We start from the raw sequence: 16,648 nt of genomic DNA, 5'->3' as shown, positions 1-16,648 counted from the left end.
AAAAAAAATAAGTAAGTTAATTTTCATTGACAATTTGCATGCTTATATAACTAAAGGACGCGTCTACAGAAGAACCTGCAAAGATTTCCACCAATATGGTAACGAGTTCATTTCCAAGTAGTAAGATACTGACTGTGCTCTTTCCTTTTTCATTACGGGTAGAGAGTGATTTTTTAAAAATTTGTTATTAACATTTCACTATTGTTTTATCGCTATTGTCATTGTTATTATTATTTTAGAAAGGCAGAGTCCGGGTGGCCCCAGCGGCACCGTGCACCCCTGGGCAACCTGGCGTGGCCGCCGCTGCCGCGCAGGGGCTTCTGGGGATTGTAGTCACACGTTTCCTTGCGCATGCGCAATGGTCCCGGACGCGTGCAGTGGGCGGCATTGTTTCTGGCGCTGAGGTAAGTTTAGCGTGGACCGCGCCCCTTCCGAGGTGTCGCGGGGGATGGAGGTGAAGGGTGTGCAGCTATATCCCGGCCCTGTGGACTGGAGTAGGAGGAGTTGGAAGCGGGGACTGGTGACTGATGAAAGGGCTCCTTGGCGGGGTGGGGCGGTGAGGGGTCCCGCCCGGCCTCCGTGGGATGGGGTGTGGAGCGCTTGCACTAGGTTTGCAAGGACTGATTCAGGTGGTGCCTCTGCAGGTTTCGGGGTAATGGCATGGACAATGTGTGCAGCCGCGGGTCGGGACTGGTGTCGGTCTTGGCACGCGCATCTCGGGACCCAGGCCGGGGCAGGGGGGGCTTTGACTCAGATTTTGGAGATACTGGTTTGAGCCTTGCTTCCCTGAGTGGAGAGAGGAATTAGTTCATCTCCGATCTGGGGGACGGCTCGGACTGCTCGTTCCTCTCCCTAGTAATAAATCTGGAGTATGTCTCTGAATACAATTCGAAAAGAACTGCTCTAAATTACTAACCCGATTTCACCTCGCGTGCTGTGAGCCAGGAAGTGTAATCTTTGAGGATTATAAAACACATAGCAAATTGTAAATTGTTAAATTGCAGTTAACAAATTTGAACATTGACTCTGCCTTGGATAAAATTAAAGGATTGATGTTAATTATTTGAGGTGTGATATTAGCATTTTTTAAACTGTTTCCTTCTCTTGGAGCTACTTAATGAAATATTTATGGACGAAATAATATGACGTCAGGGATTTGCTTCAAAACAGTATGTGAGTATGTGGGGAACAGGGAGAGGGATAGTTGAAACAAGAGTGACCACGTGTTAATTGTTTAAGCCCTGTGATTGGTGCATGGGGGTTCATTAAACTATTCTGTCTACCTCTGTGCGGTAGAAATTTCCATAATAAAATATTTGTGAAACAATTTTCCAGTTAACTATCTAGGAAGTGCCTGAAGCATAGAAAGATTGGGTGTTACTCTTAGTTGCGCATAGTATGCGGGGCCAGACCTTGGGAATTCTCCCTCAGACTAGACCTCTATGCCTGGGGAGACACTATGAGCTCCAAAGTGCAGTCAGGGCTTAAGGCCTTTCAATAAAATTCTGTAATTTTCTTCCTTAATGAAATTGTTTCGTAGGTAATTTATGTCTTTTATGTCTTTTGTGTCTTTTGACTGGGATAATTTTTTTCTTCTTTCTCTATAAATATAGGTGTATTTTTCAACATCTCAAACCTGATATTTCTAAAACTGAGCTCTTGAACCTCCCCTCCAAAACCTGCCCCTCCTCTGGTCTTCCCCCACCTCTGTAAATGGCAACTCCATCCTTCCAGTCACTGAGGCAAAGCTTCCTTTCTTGGCTGTCTTTCCCAGCCCACATGTAACAGTCAGCAGATCCTGTTAGCTGTATCACCAGTATAAATGCAGAACCCAACAACTCACTACTTCTGTTTCTAGTGCCCTGCTCCAGGGCACCAGCATCCCTGGCTGGGCTTCTGTGATAATCTCTGAACTGCTCTTCCTGCTCCCTCTCTTGCCACTGTTTGTCCATTCTTCTTTTCTTTTCTTTTTTTCCTTTTCTTTCTTTCTTTTTTTTTTTTATAATTGAAATATAGCCAGTTTACAATGTGTCAAATTACAATGTGTACAGCATAATGTTTTAATCATATATATATATATATATATATACACATACGTACATTTGTTTTTTATTATAGGTTACCACAAGATATTGAATATAGCTCCCTGTGCTTGCTATACAGTAGAAACTTGTTTATCTATTTTATATGTAATAGTATCTGCAAATCTCAAACTCTCAATTTATCCCTTCCTACTCCCTTTCCCCCTGGTAACCATATGTTTGTTTTCTATGTTTCTGTTCTGTAAATAAGTTCATTTTTGTCATTTTTTAAGATTCCACACATAAGTGATAGCATATGATAGTTGTCTTTCTCTGTCTGACGTAGTATGATAATCTCTAGGTTCAACCATGTTGCTGCAAATGGCATTATTTCATTTTTTATGGCTGAGTAGTATCCCATCATGTATATATATATATATATATATATATATACACACACACACACACCACAATTTCTTTATGCAGTCATTTGTCAGTGGACATTTAGATTGTCTCCATGTCTTGGCTATTGTAAATAGTGCTGCTATGAACAATGGGTGCACATATCTTTTCGAATTAGAGTTTCCTCTGGATATTTGCCCAGGAATGGAACTGCTGGATCATATAGTGATTCTATTTTTAATTTTTCAAGGACTCTCCATACTGTTTTCAAGAGTGGGTGCACTAAATTACAGTCCCACCCACAGTGTCGGAGGTTCTGAAAAGCAAGGGTCTGGAGGCATCATGTGCTGCGTATCTTTGGCTTCCCACCTCCAGATCCACTCTCCACTTTCCACCTGCTACCTGAGAGGCCGCCATTGCCCTCTGGCCTTGCTTGTCTTTGGCCAATGGGCAGTCACAACAGGAGAACTTGGAGAGAGGGAGACAAGTGACCTGGGGTGTCCTGTCCCCCAGTTCTCTCTCAGCTGGGTTGCCCCAGGTTGGCTGCGCTTCTCAACAAAAAGTTACAGCTCCTCAGGTAGCCTTGTCCACGCAGCCCTCTGTTCCAGTCTCCCCTTGCCCCTTCAGACCCAGGTGCAGTCGTAGCATCTTCCTGTCACTTCCAGGGCAGTGCCTTATCCCCTGTGATTTCCTGACACCCAGCCCACAGCAATGTAAGTCATCTGTTTGTTAAACTCCTCTCTAATCTGGACATGCCATCTTGTTCCTACCAGGACTCTGACTTTAAGGCAGGGAGGGCCCGAATCCAGAAGTCCAGGAAACCAAACCCCCTCCCACATAGGTGTATGTGGGTGCATGTGTGTATATGTGGGCGTGTCAATCAACCTGCCCCACTGCTGGCTCTCAGGAGAGAGCAGATTCTGGAAGAGGGGAGCCTGGCATGTTTGCGCACGTACCTAGTGTATGAGAGCTGATTCCTTTTATGCATTTTTTAATGTCAAGAAACGTTGGTGCCTGTTTGAGAAATAGCGGGATCTTCACCAGTTAAAGCAGCTAAAAGACTAAGCCTTGGTTATTCCTTCAGGACTTAGGGTCTCTTGACAGGGTTAGGGAGAAATAATTCTTGGTAGATTTTAACTATTATAAAACAATGTGACTCGCACTGACCTGAGGAGTTGAAGAGATCTTTGTTGAAGCCCAGAGTAAGGGTGATTCATGCTGTCTCTTAAAGGCAGGAAAGGAGGGGAAAGAGTCCAAGGACTGGCCAAGGATTGGGATATTTCATATCCCATTAACCTGAATCTGTCACCCTGGGCGGTACTCGAGGCTTCAAAGGGTGGCCAGCAAACCGGTGCCAGTCAGAGAATTAACTGTTAGCAGTCTGTGACCAGATCATTTCAGAACTTCAGTGTAAACCTTTAAAAATCTATGTAGCAATTCCAGTCACTGTATGATTGATTAAACCAGTAATTTAAAAATTGGACTTCTAATTTGTATGCCTTTTTGCTTCCTTTTTCTAAAAATTTCTTTTTCACTCTATTTTACCAAAAGATTAGTCCGTGACAGGCTGGAAATAAAAATGAAAATAACATGAAACAGGTTCTTTACCCCAGGAGGTTGAAGAAGCACCATCTGAGAGGACAGAGACATAGTTTTTGGTTTTGAATCTCTTAATCTTGGGAGTTTCCACAGCGCCCAAAGCAGCAACTGTATACAGTAAGTTTCCCCTCAAAGGCCAGAGGTCACTGGGTTTACAGGGTTTATCAGACAGGAGATAAACAGCCCAGTCAAATGGGGTAACTTGAGTGAGAAAAATGTCCAGATCAGAAGGAACCAATATTCATCCACAACTTGGGAAACCCTTGGTCTCATGGGTTCTTTCTCCTTTGCAGTTCTCCTGCCTTCTCTGGCCCCTGCCCTTTCTAAGAAGACAGTATGATTAAGTTCCAGGTGAGTTTAAGTTTCCTTCCTTTCTCTTAAATGCCACATCCATTCTGAGGAGCTGGATTATCTCTGTTTTCATAATGGAAGTCAGAAATTTTTGAGCGACTACTACGTGGTAGGCACTTTACCTTCCTTATAACAAGCTGTGAGAGGCAGTGTTTGGAGAAACGAAGAAACAGGCTCAAGGATGTCAGGATGTCTGGTTCAGTGCTGCTCCAAGTGCAGTTTGCATTCCAGTGCCAGTCAGTGAGCTGCTTGTCACTGGTCCACGAGAGGCAAGTACAGAAATCAAGAGTGAGCGGTCAGAAACTCTTAGAGCGATTTGGTATTGCCCCAGCATCAGAGGGCATGGTCAGTGTACTTGAGCACGCTCTGCGTAGTCAGGTGTGAGTGGGTTTGTATCAGTCGGGGTTCAACCAGTGAATCAGAATCAGTAGGAGATCAAGATTAAGAGATTTGTTATAAGGAATTGGCTGATGCAATTGTGGGGGCTGGGAAAGTCAGAAATGCTGTCCGGCAGCCCCTTAGGAAGGGCACGTGGGAACTCTTGACCCAATGAAACTGCTGTGGGCAAGTGGAATTTCTTCTTCTCTGAGGGAAGCCCCAGTTCCGCTCTCAAGGACTTTCAGCTGATTGAAGCAGGCCCACCCTGATTATCTAGAATAACCTCCCTTAAAATCAACTGATTATGGACTTTAATCACATCCACGAAATATCTGCACAGCAACGCCTTGATTAATGTTTGATTCAATAACTGGGGACTGTAGTCTAGCCAAGTTGGATACATCAAAAAGACCATCACAGAGTGGAGCAAGGATTGTTTTTTTAATCATGAACAATGTTTTAATTATGAAAATACACAAAAAGAGGAAATAGTCCTATGACCCTCTGTATCTAACACCTGTCGTGCAGTTTCAACAGTTAACGTGTTGCCACATTTGCTTAATTTGTCTCTTTCTCCCTTTTCTTGATGCTTTCCCAAAGCATCTTGAGAGAATTTTAAAGAATAATGCAAGGAACATGTTATTTAATAGTGTGCTTTTTTTTTCTTTCCTGAATGTATCACTTTCTTAAAAGTACCTGATTATATGCAGCTAAAATAAATGAGCTCACACTTTCACTCTCTGCCTGGAAACTGTCTTTCTCAAGCTAACAAATTCATTGGGGGCACCCTCCATCTTCTGTGTCACTGCCAGAAACAGTTTTATAAAATGTCTCATGGCTGCATCACCCAGGTAACCATTTTCCCAGCCTCTTCTATAGTTTCCTCAGCTCTTGCAGCCTGACCCCAAAGCCAATGCCATAGGTATTTGGTGGCACTCCGCTCGTGGTAAGGCTTTGTCCTGGTTAATCTCGGATGTGTTGGACGTTGGCAGAGAGGCAAAAGAGCAAGCAGAAACATACAAGACCCCTTAAGTTCTCCACTGAGAATTAGAACAAGTCATGTGGCCAAATCCAAAGTCAAGGGGGCAAGGAAGTAGTCAGGTCCTTTAGTGGAACTGGGAGCATGAGAGAGAATATTTCAAAATAGCAATCTCATTTACCACACACTCCTATATATTCCAGTATGTATTTCTACAAACAGAAATGGACCAGTGAGATTACCAGTAATTCTTTGGTATCATCTAAAACCCAGACAATAATAGAATTTCCCCCCGATGATCCCCAAAACGCTTCTTTTTGGTGTCCTTCAATGTGTTCCTCTTTCCACAGTATTTCCCGTAAGTGAAGGCACTCGATGCTTGAGAAGATTCAGGTTCAAGCTCTTACAAGGGCACTTCATTGATGGTGCTGTGTGCTAAGGAAAGAATTTGAAGATTTTTGCTTTCATATTTATTGGTCTGTAAATTGCTTTTGTTACTATTTTTGAACTGTCCTTGTACCTGAACCCTATGGCAGTCTCTGCATAGGATCCTGGCAAGGGATCCACCAACCTGCAAGGGTGGTAGGGAACTGGGTGTTTTATTTTCCCCAGACTCTGTAGTTGCGGCCAAGAAGGGGAAAGGGGGATCGCTGGGACAAGTTTCCACTCCTCCTTGCTACAGCGTCTGTGCCATCCAGGTTGTAGGGCATCCGTGTGTATTTCCTGGCTCGCTAGCTCCAGCTCCATGTCCTCCCCTAGCTTTGCAGAATCCCTCCAGCACTCTGCAGTGTCTGGGCCTAACATCTAGCTAGTTGTCAAATTTGAAGCGTGATTCGCAGTCCCAGCTCTCACATTACAAGATGTGGTTTAAAAGTGAAGGATTGGAACAGAAAGACAGCAACTTCACGACTGGCACAGTTTCCAACTTTGCTCGCCTTCCAGGGGTCATCTGCATGGATGATGAGTGTGGCATGTGCTTGATGTTTTAGGAAACCGTGACCTTCAAAGACGTGGCTGTGGTCTTTACCGAGGAAGAGCTGGCACTCTTGGACAAGGCCCAGATAAACCTGTACCAAGATGTGATGCTGGAGAACTTCCAGAACCTTGTCTCAGTGGGTGAGGACAACGACCCCCTATAACTAAGCCTCAGACCCCTGGTCCTGTTTGCTCAAGCGATCAGCTTCCAACCAGATAGAATATCTTCCAGTTGGAACACAAAGGGAAACTCTGGCCACCAAAGAGAAAACTCCTAAGAGGTGCAGGGTCTCATGTGCAGATGACACCCTGCAGTTAATGAGTTTTAGCAGATAAACGTGAGCAGGTGGCCCCTTGCGAAGTGTTGGTGAGGGAGCTCTCCTTGACTCTGCAGGCCCTGGTCCATGGGCATCTGATGCAGGCGGCGAGCCTAATCTGACCTCCTCACACGTTTAAGCTCTCATTCTTTCCTCTTGTTACTCTGAATGAGATTGAGAAAGTTCACACGTTCCCAAGGCCATGTCCCTTGGTTGCTTTTGGAAAGAAACCAAAGTTCTGAACAAACTCGTGTTAAAGGAACCAAATTAGGATCTGGTCTGTAGTGAGTGCAATATACATGCCAGCTCAGGTGCTGACTTGCTATTATTGCCTCCCTTTTACAAAGGAAGCAGTTGAGGCACAGAGTAGACAGGTGACTGGCCTAGGAGCATGTAAGAAGAACTAGAATTTAAACCTTCCCAGTCTGGCTCTAGACCCTGGGCTTTCTTTCAATAACCATGTGACGCTAAGTACCGCTATGACTAGAGATTACAGACACAGCACTCCTTGGTCTAAATCTGCAGGATGCAACCCCATTGGTGAGTCCTGAAATCCAGTTACTGTGTCTTAACTAGCAGTTTTTAAAAAGCAAAATAGATTAACGGACTAGGGGGTAAGGTGAAGCTCAAGTTGGTAGAGTGCATGGTTAGCATGCACGAGGTCCAGGGTCCAATACCCAGTACCTCCATTAAATAAATAATTACATAAACCTAATTACTGCCTCCCCCCCTAAAAAATAGAGAGTTGACAGAATAGATCAATGGACTAGAACACGAAAGAATTTGTCAGAATATGTGGCACCCAGTAAGGTAAGTATCAGTTGATAAACCTGTTTCAGTTTCTGGCCTGTGTCGATGTGTACGTACTGGGTGACAGTATAAATGCTTTTCTTAACTGTGGGCACCATCAGAATAGTTGAAAAACTCCCATTTTAAGCCTGTTCCCTTCTTCTCTGACACCACTTTATGAACTCACGTCACTCAATAAAATGACTCACAAGCTACTTTGAACCAGAGGCGGTGTCCAAATGGTCTTGACCGTAGTATTTGTGACATTTTGAAGCCTATTTTGGGTGCCCAGGGTGTGACCATCCTCTTCTGCCTCGACCCCCTGTTTGTTATGACCCCTTTAGTACAATCTCACTTCCCTGGGTACCAGGCCATTGACAGTTCCACACAGCCCATTCTCGTAGCCATGGCTGTTTGAGACTCTGCAGTAACCTTGAAGAGGAGAAGTTAAAGGAATTGGAGTGCAGGATCTTGGTGGACTCTATCTCTTCCTGAAGCTAGAGAACCTCAGGGAAGATAAACAAGAAGTCTCATATTTCACTGTATTATCCCCATTTCAACCTCCACTGCTGCTTTTGGCCCACCACGTACAGTTGTGCAGGTTGTACACAAACCTACAGATAGTTCTAACCCTATCGAACAGTGATGTAAAGGAAGGGACATTGTCAGGGGACAGGAGTTGTTGCTTGTTTCCACAACCTTCTACGGTATCCTGGAAGGTCCTCGTGATTCTCTGTCTCTCACCACGTCCAGGACTCCATTATTACATACATTACATGAATCATATGGGAGCCTTCCCCCTCCCTTTTGTAGCAAAACGATTAAAGGCTTTTTACCGACTACTTTTATAGCAGAGAGGTGAATTTCTTCCTTCATAAATTGTTTCCAAGATTTCTTTGAATTCCAGGATTTCCCTGCAAAACCTGGTTTTTAACTAGCAGCTCACAAATCAGAATTACTGGGTTTCTAATTGTTTCATATATGACTAGAAGCCAGTGGCAACTTCTCACGCCATCCCACGTCACTTCCTCACAGCCTTTGTATAGATGGTTTACTCGTTCGCTTAGCCAAATTCTCTTTCTTCTCACAGGAGACAGGATTAAAAACAACATTTCGAATCTTCAGGAAAAAGGGTTGAGTTACCTCTCACAAGAAGTGCTGTACTTTTGGCAGATTTGGAAACAAAGGATCAGTGAATTCACTGTGAGTCAGGATTACGTCTTGAATCTTCAAGGAGGTCATCCCCAGTATTTAGAAAGAGATATTTCCCTCCGTGAAGAGTGGGCAGGAGTGTCTTTTCAGGTTTCTGAACGTGACAACTATGTAATAAATGCCATTAGTTTAGAAAATCAAGACATTACAGCTTGGAAAGGCCTGACACAGGCCCTTACCCCAGATTCTTGGAAGAAAGCCAACATGATGACTGAACCCCAGAACTCTCAGGGGAAATATAAGAGAATTCCTACAGAAGAGGAATTGTGTGGATGTGCTCGGTGTGATGAAGGCTTCATTCAGACCTCAGATAATTGTGATGATTCCCGAGAATGTAAAGAAGAGGGAGCTTATAGATACATCTCTGACTGTGGGGAGAACTTGGTCATTAAGTCAGCAATCAAACACAGTAACGTGGTCCACGCGATGCAGCTTTTCAGCTGTAATAACTGTACAGTGGGCTTTGTAGATGAAGCAGATGCTCGTGTTCATCACAGCGCCCACAGAGGAGAAACATCTAAATGTGACCAGCATGGAAAGGACTTTAGTCCTAGCTCAGATCTTATTGTTCATCATAAACCCCATTCAGGTGAGAGACCTGGTGAATGGCAGGCATGCGCTAAGAGCTGCAGACAGAGCTCAGACATTCCCGGGAGTCAGAAAGGCTCCTCGGGAGACAAACCCTATAAATGCATCGAATGCGGCAAAGGCTTTCGGCGCAACTCCTCTCTTCACAACCATCACCGAGTCCACACGGGGGACATGCCCTACCCATGTGACGTGTGCGGGAAGGGATTTGGGTTCAGGTCCCTCCTGCGTATCCATCAGGGAGTCCACACAGGGAAGAAGCCCTATAAATGCCAAGAGTGTGGGAAGGGCTTCGATCAGAGCTCCAACCTCCTTGTCCACCAGAGAGTCCACACTGGAGAGAAACCCTACAAGTGCAGCGAGTGCGGGAAGTGCTTCAGTTCAAGCTCCGTCCTCCAGGTCCACTGGAGACTGCACACGGGGGAGAAGCCCTACAGGTGCGGTGAGTGCGGGAAGGGCTTCAGCCAAAGCACACACCTGCACATTCACCAGCGGGTCCACACCGGGGAGAAACCCTACCAATGCAGCGTGTGCGGGAAGGCGTTTGCCTACAGTTCGGTGCTGCACACCCATCAGAGAGTTCACACGGGAGAAAAGCCTTACACCTGCCAAGTGTGCGGGAAGGGCTTCAGTTACAGCTCCTATTTTCACTTGCATCAGAGAGATCACAGCAGGGAGAAACCACACAAATGCAAGGCGTGTGGGAAGGGCTTCAGTCGGAACTCAGACCTTCACGTTCATCTCAGAGTCCACACCGGAGAGAGGCCCTACCAGTGTAAAGAATGCGGCAAGGGCTTCAGTCGGAACTTTTACCTTCTTGCCCATCAGAGAGCGCACAGGGAGGAGATGGGACATAACGTGTCACGAGCTTGGCCAGGCTCAGGAAATACATTGCTCGGACCATCTCACTCATCCAAGGCTACACAAGAGGACAGAAACATTATAAATGTAGAGAGTCCAGGTTCCATCAGGAAAACAGGAGCCACTTGATGTTTTCCAGATGATGGAGGCTTCCTCGGCCAGTAAGAGGGCAGGGGAGGAGCAACGAATGGGGACACTGCCACTCGTGATGTCAGCTGGCAGCACTGAAGGAGGTGGTCCTTAAGAGCATTCCAGCAGGGGGAGGGTATGGCTCAGTGGTAGAGCACGTGCTTAGCATCCACAAGGTCCTGGGTTCAATCCCCGGTACCTCCATTAAACAAACAAACAAACAAACCTATCTAACCCCTCTGAAAAAAAAGATCATTTGTTTAAAAAAAAAAAAAAGAGCATTCCCGGAAACTCCTGTGGATCTCAGCGAGTGCCCAGAAGCTCCCATCAACGGTCATGTGCCGTGGTGGCAAAGACAGTTATTCTTGATAGAGGGACAATTTGTGGCAGTGGCAATAGTTAGAGGTCAAATGTCTATGAATAGGTGAGCCCGGGCAGGAAATTCTAATTGGGGTGAGGATAGCAAGAGCTTCAGTCCAGCCATGATCTTTAGGTGTTTTAGTTTTTGTTTGCTTTTAAAGAGTCCCCACTAGAAAAATACTCTCTGTGAAGAATATTCAAAAAGCGTGCTCAGAAACGAAACCTAGTCTACCAGTGTGGTAAGAATTAGTCCATACTCATGTTTTCAAAACCGTAAGATTCTCCACACAGGAGAGAAGCTCTACAGACGTGATATTTTAAGGATGTGGCAGAGACAGAGATAAGTATTCATTGGACTTGCTCTGTTTCCTGGGCCCAAAGGGAGACCCCGTTTCCTAGGAATCCTGGCAAGGGATTATGCAAGGGCCCACGTGATTTGAGTTCCAACCAATGGAGTGTAAGCAAAAGTGATAAAAGATGCTTCCAGGCCTGCCCCGTACAGACATCTTGTGAGGTCCCCCAGGCTTCTCTTCCCTGTCACATTGTAGGCTGTTTGTCCTAGTCTGGAATGATGGAATCTGACCTGTGTAGGACTTTTTTTTTTTTCAAGTGAGAAATAAACATTTCTTGTGTTAACACTACTCAGACTTTGGCAGTTTATTTGTTACTAACATTGCCTAGGCCATGCTGACTAATACAGAGGGATTTAATAGCAACGTATTTCACGTTCCCTGGAATCCACATAAGAAAGCAACCTTATAATTCAGAGTTCAGAATTTTTCGATATTTAAGGCTCTCTGTGGCAGTGCAGGCATTTAAATGGTGTAGATAGAACTTCTTCAGGGAGAATCTTCATTCATTGGTGTGTACATAAAAAGGAAGTATTCCAGACAATATGCATTTAGTACAGCTTTATCAAAAATGCAGTCTATCAACATAAGAAATCCCGTGCAGCTGAAAAACTCTACAATGTATAGTGAAAAAGTTTGTCAGCGCACATGTTAAATGCAACTAACAAATGGTGTCCTACAAATCGTCTTAATAAAATTAAGTAAAAATAACATTTACTGAAGTGAGTAACAACTTACAGAAGGCCAAGGTGGGGGGTGGGGCTAAAAAAAAAAGGCAAAAGTGTTCACTGGCAGACTCGGACACCACTGTTTGTCAGCAGTGTTGTTTAATAATGTTTTTAGAAGTTTTTAGAAGGTGCTCATTTTGTCAAGTTTCCACCAAAATTGTGATTTAGTTTGGGATTATAGTTGGATTTGGGAGGAGATACCTTTACAGTATCTTTATTCATCTTCAATAATAATGTCTCTTTTTTTTTGTATCTTAGTTTATTTGTAAATTTCTTCATTTGGATCATGTTTTATTCCTAGTTTTTCGTACATTACATTTTCATACTAGTTATGGTTTGTAAACGGAACAACCATTCAGATGCAAATAAAACCGTCCCTGAAGTGTTACCTTCTTACTGACCCAGGTGGGCAGTAGTGAACAATGAACAAAACTCAGTGTCAGTAAGGGAGTAGTAAAAATTCAGCTTTCTTACATAAGTTGATGGGGGAGAAAAAAACAGGTATAACATTTCTGGAGAGAACTTTGTCTATATGTATCAAAGCGTATAATTAGCATTGCCTTTGAATCACTAATCCTGCTTCAAATTTATCTTTAAGACATAATTGCACAAGTTGGAAAAGATGGTTTAAATAGGGAACATCTAAGAATATTTGCAATAATAAAAATTACGATCAACTAAAGGTTCAGGAATAAGAGATTGAGCAAATTATGGTATCCCCATATAATGGAATAACATACACCATTAAAAATGACCTAGACCTATAAAAATTTTCACATATTGTTTGGAGAAAAAAAATCAAGTTTTAAAATATAAAAGTATGACCCATGATTGATACACAAGATTTTTAGAATGCAGAGCAGCACTGGGAAGCACCTCCCTCCCCCACTCTACACTTCACTTTTCAGTGTTGTTTGAAGAGTTGTTCAGAGGATTGAACCCATATGGGGAGACGCCTAACATGGGAAATGCTGTCCCGGGGCTATTTTCCCTTCACATGCTTGAGGTAACAATTTTGTTATTAGACACTCAGCAACTCTTACACAGTGTTTTGTTTTGTTTAGTTTTTTCCCCATGATAGATTGCCAGTAGAACTCAGGCTGGAGAGGGTGAGTTGTTTGGGGAAAGCAACTCAAGTAATGGAGGATTTGCTTTAGAGAGAGGCTGCTGGAGATGGAAGGCAATGGGCTTGATCCATCACTGGATGGTGGCTGTAGTTAGCTCCTTGCATGGGTAATTACTACAGATGGGCCAATAGGAGAGCCAGCTGTCCTCTCACTAGATGGCCTTCCTTGTGTCTGTCTGCTCATCATGCTATGTTTCAGGCCAGTCCTTGGCTTGCTGAACCTTATCCTTGACGCCTATATAACCTAAAGTTTCCTGAGCTACTGACCTCAGCTGGGACTTCAGGAGTGGCAGTGGTTGCAGTTAAGTCCAGGGGCAGTATCCCAGTTACTAATTCATTGTCTTTCAGCTCCAAATTCACCCTTCAGTACATACTCTGTGATAATGAAAGAAATTGCTCTGAGCATTTCTCCTTTGCAGTAAATGATGTTAAGCTTTCAGTAGAGGGTGTCAGAAGAAAGCCGCGGGAGGAAGAGGTCTCCTGCTGTTTGTAGCAGCTGCTCAGTAGGTCGGTAGAGTGGGTGCGAGGACATCTTCCCCTGGACCTCTGGACTTGGGCCTTGCACACTCCAGGCTTTCTACCCACACATGCACAACCATTCCCTCTACACATCCACGTACCTAGTCACTGGCTGTGGTTCCTCTGTTCCCCAAATGGATGATGCTGTTGGCACCACCCCTCCTCCTGCACACCCGTGCATCCCACCACTAGTTGCAGCTTGCCTACGAACCACCTACATCCTGGAATATTGCTTCCTCCTTGACCCACAACTAGGGACCAACTCTGACTTGGGCAAAACAGAAAACTTCTCTGCCATCCAGTAGGCTGCAGCTATATCTTCATAAAGTCTGAACTCCAGCCTTTGGGAGAGGGTGTCCCTTCCAAGCTAAGTGCTGCCTCTGATACTCTCTCTCAGCATCAGGGTACTATATAGAGTTTTAAAATATTGTATAGTTTCTCTTCAAAATTTAATAATTCCTTCTATTAGACTTCTTTTTAAATCATTGTGTGGTTTCTGTCTCCTTATTGGACACAGACTGATCCGGTGACAACTGTAATAGCCATTTCAGTGGGAGTGTGGGGTCAAAGAGGACAGTGAGTTTCATGTCATTCAATAGTATGAGGGAGAAAGTTCTAGAAATATATTCTTTGACAGTCAGCCTTTTGCAGGATAGTTGTAGTTGTAGATAGTTGTAGACATTAAGGGCTTGGAAGAGTGGCCTCAACACCCAGAGGCAAACTGGAAGATGTGATCAGAAACCTGGTGTGGGAGATCTTGGTAAACAGGTTTCTTACACCTGATGTGGACAGATTGCTATTCTAGGGGATAAATTTTCAGCTGGATGAGATTACCTACTATCAATAAGGCAATATAAATATAGTAAAAGAGTACGTGAGAGGTGAAATTCAGAGTAATCATGGTTTAATATTTACAGGGAAAAAATATATATACACCTTTTCATTATAGGCCATTACAAGGTATTGAATATAGTTCCCAGTGCTATACAGTAAGACCTTGTTGTTTATCCATTTTATATACAGTAGTTCATATCTGCAAATTCCGAACTCCCAATTTATCACTTACCACCCCCTTTCCCCCTAGTAACCATAAGTTTGTTTTCTATGTCTGTAAGTCTGTTTCTATTTGGTAAGTAGGTTCATTTGCATCTTTTTTTTTTTTTAAGATTCCACATATAAGTGATATCATATGGCATTTTTCTTTCTCTTTCTGGCTACTTAGTGTGACGATCTCCAGGTCCATCCATGTTGCTGCAAATGGCATTATTTTTTTCTTTTATGGCTGAGTAGTATTCCATTGTATAAATATACCACATTTTTTTTTAGCTTTTAAAATATTGACTTTTATTATTGTTTTTATTTATATTCAACTGTTCCACACCTGCTTTTGAACACCTTAACTGAAGTTTGCTTTTATACCACATTTTCTTTATCTTGTCATCTGTCAGTGGACATTTAGGTTGCTTCCATGTCTTGGCTATTGTAAATAGTGCTGCTGTGAACACTGGGGTGCATATATCTCTTTGAATTAGAGTTTACTCCAGATATGTGCCCAGGAGTGGGATTGCTGGATCTTAAAGTAAGTCTGTCTTCAGTTTTTAAAAGAATCTCCATACTGTTCTCCATAATGGCTGCAGCAATATTACACTCCTACCAACAGCATAGGAAGTTTCCTTTTTTCCCACACTCTCCTCTTCTTTTTTCATATTTCAAGCCTCTCTAGTCTCTATTTATGGGGTAGTTTCTTGGAATGGGTAGGTGGGTAGGTAAACAGAATTTGCTTTGGTTGAGTTTGCTTTGTTTATATCACGTTTGAAAGAAAAAAAAGAAAGAAAAAAGGGAGAGGGCCAAGCTCGACTAACAGTATAGAGTTGATTTATACTGACTATCCTAAAGACAATACTGCTTATCCAAGTACTTACTACCGAAAAGGGAAAGGGCTGCCCCGCAGGAGATTCAGGAATTGTAGTTCAGAAGATTCAAAGCATCAGACAGTTGCGCTCCAAAAAGACACCTTTAATGCATGTTCTGCTGGAGAAAACACATAAGTATATGGTAGAGCGCTCTATGTTTGGAAGCATTTCGGCTCCAGTAAGGCTGGGTTTCGGAATTCATTCCGCACCAGGAGGCTGTGAAATACAGTCAAGACTGAGTACAGCAGCCAGCCCTTCCGCCCTAGGAAGGCGACGAACTGCCTGGGAATTCTGGGAAGTGTAGTCCGGGAACACCGTAGTTGGGTAACTTCCGCTACAGGCGGCAGAGGCTGTGTCCCTGCTCCCTACTGGTATTCTGGGAAGCGTAGTCCAGGAGGTCTCTGTAGCCAGAGCCACTTCCGGCCCAGGTACGCGAGGCCGCGGCCTTCGTTCCTCTCTGAAAGGTGAGCCCTCCCTTCGCCGGGCCTTTTCCCCCAACGTCCACACTGACCTTTCTTCGCTTTGTTGTGGGCCCGTAGCTACCCAGCCCTCAAGCTTGGGGAAGGAATCCGCCTGCGGCAAAGGGCGGGTTGATGCTCCCTTTGAATGAGCCTGTTGGAGCGTGGGGCGGTTGGAGCATCCCGGGTTTAGGGCCCGGGCCGGGGCCGTACGTCGCTGGGGTTGAGGGGCTCCTGGGTTCTGTACTTTCCCGACTCTTAACCCGACCACCAGCCCGCGCTGCTGCTTCCTAACAGTGCAGTATTCGGCGAGTATCTAAATGTCTCTGCCTCTGTTTACTCTTCTTTAAAGTTGGCGTTAAATGTGTCTGCCTAATAAGGCTATTTTGAGAGTTAAATGATAAGATACAGGAAAAGACTTAGAACAGGGGCTTGCTTGTGGTTAAGAAATACGCCTCTTGTTACTAGTATTTTTTAATTTCCCAAGAAGCGCTCAATTCCCTGAAAGCTTCTGGAAACTTGGGATGGGGTCAGACCTCCTGCCGCAGTGTGCCTGGCGCATCTCAGATTCCCTGAAGGAAGCGGGGCTGTAC

At 44.2% G+C, this 16,648-nt stretch overlaps 2 protein-coding genes across 2 annotated transcripts in view; both read left to right on the top strand.

The window, feature by feature from the left end:
- The window catches only part of ZNF285 (zinc finger protein 285), a 56,202-nt gene extending 44,633 nt beyond the window's left edge, over positions 1–11,569 (top strand). The window contains exons 10-13 of the mRNA XM_031458790.2: positions 240–404; positions 4,316–4,373; positions 6,720–6,846; positions 8,902–11,569. Of these exons, the coding sequence (XP_031314650.1) occupies positions 4,359–4,373; positions 6,720–6,846; positions 8,902–10,601 (1,842 nt within the window). The 5' untranslated portion in view covers positions 240–404; positions 4,316–4,358 and the 3' untranslated portion in view covers positions 10,602–11,569. The remainder of the gene's footprint in view (positions 1–239; positions 405–4,315; positions 4,374–6,719; positions 6,847–8,901) is intronic.
- A 4,429-nt stretch (positions 11,570–15,998) lies between these two features.
- Positions 15,999–16,648, top strand: part of LOC105104708 (zinc finger protein 112) — a 35,561-nt gene continuing 34,911 nt past the window's right edge. The window contains exon 1 of the mRNA XM_010998464.3: positions 15,999–16,061. The gene's annotated coding sequence lies outside the window, so the exon portion shown is untranslated. The remainder of the gene's footprint in view (positions 16,062–16,648) is intronic.

Source organism: Camelus dromedarius, chromosome 9 (genome assembly GCF_036321535.1).
Source record: "Camelus dromedarius isolate mCamDro1 chromosome 9, mCamDro1.pat, whole genome shotgun sequence".
Classification (NCBI taxonomy): domain Eukaryota; kingdom Metazoa; phylum Chordata; class Mammalia; order Artiodactyla; family Camelidae; genus Camelus; species Camelus dromedarius.
Note: the sequence above shows the minus strand (reverse complement) of the source record. Positions and strands in the feature narration are given on the sequence as shown.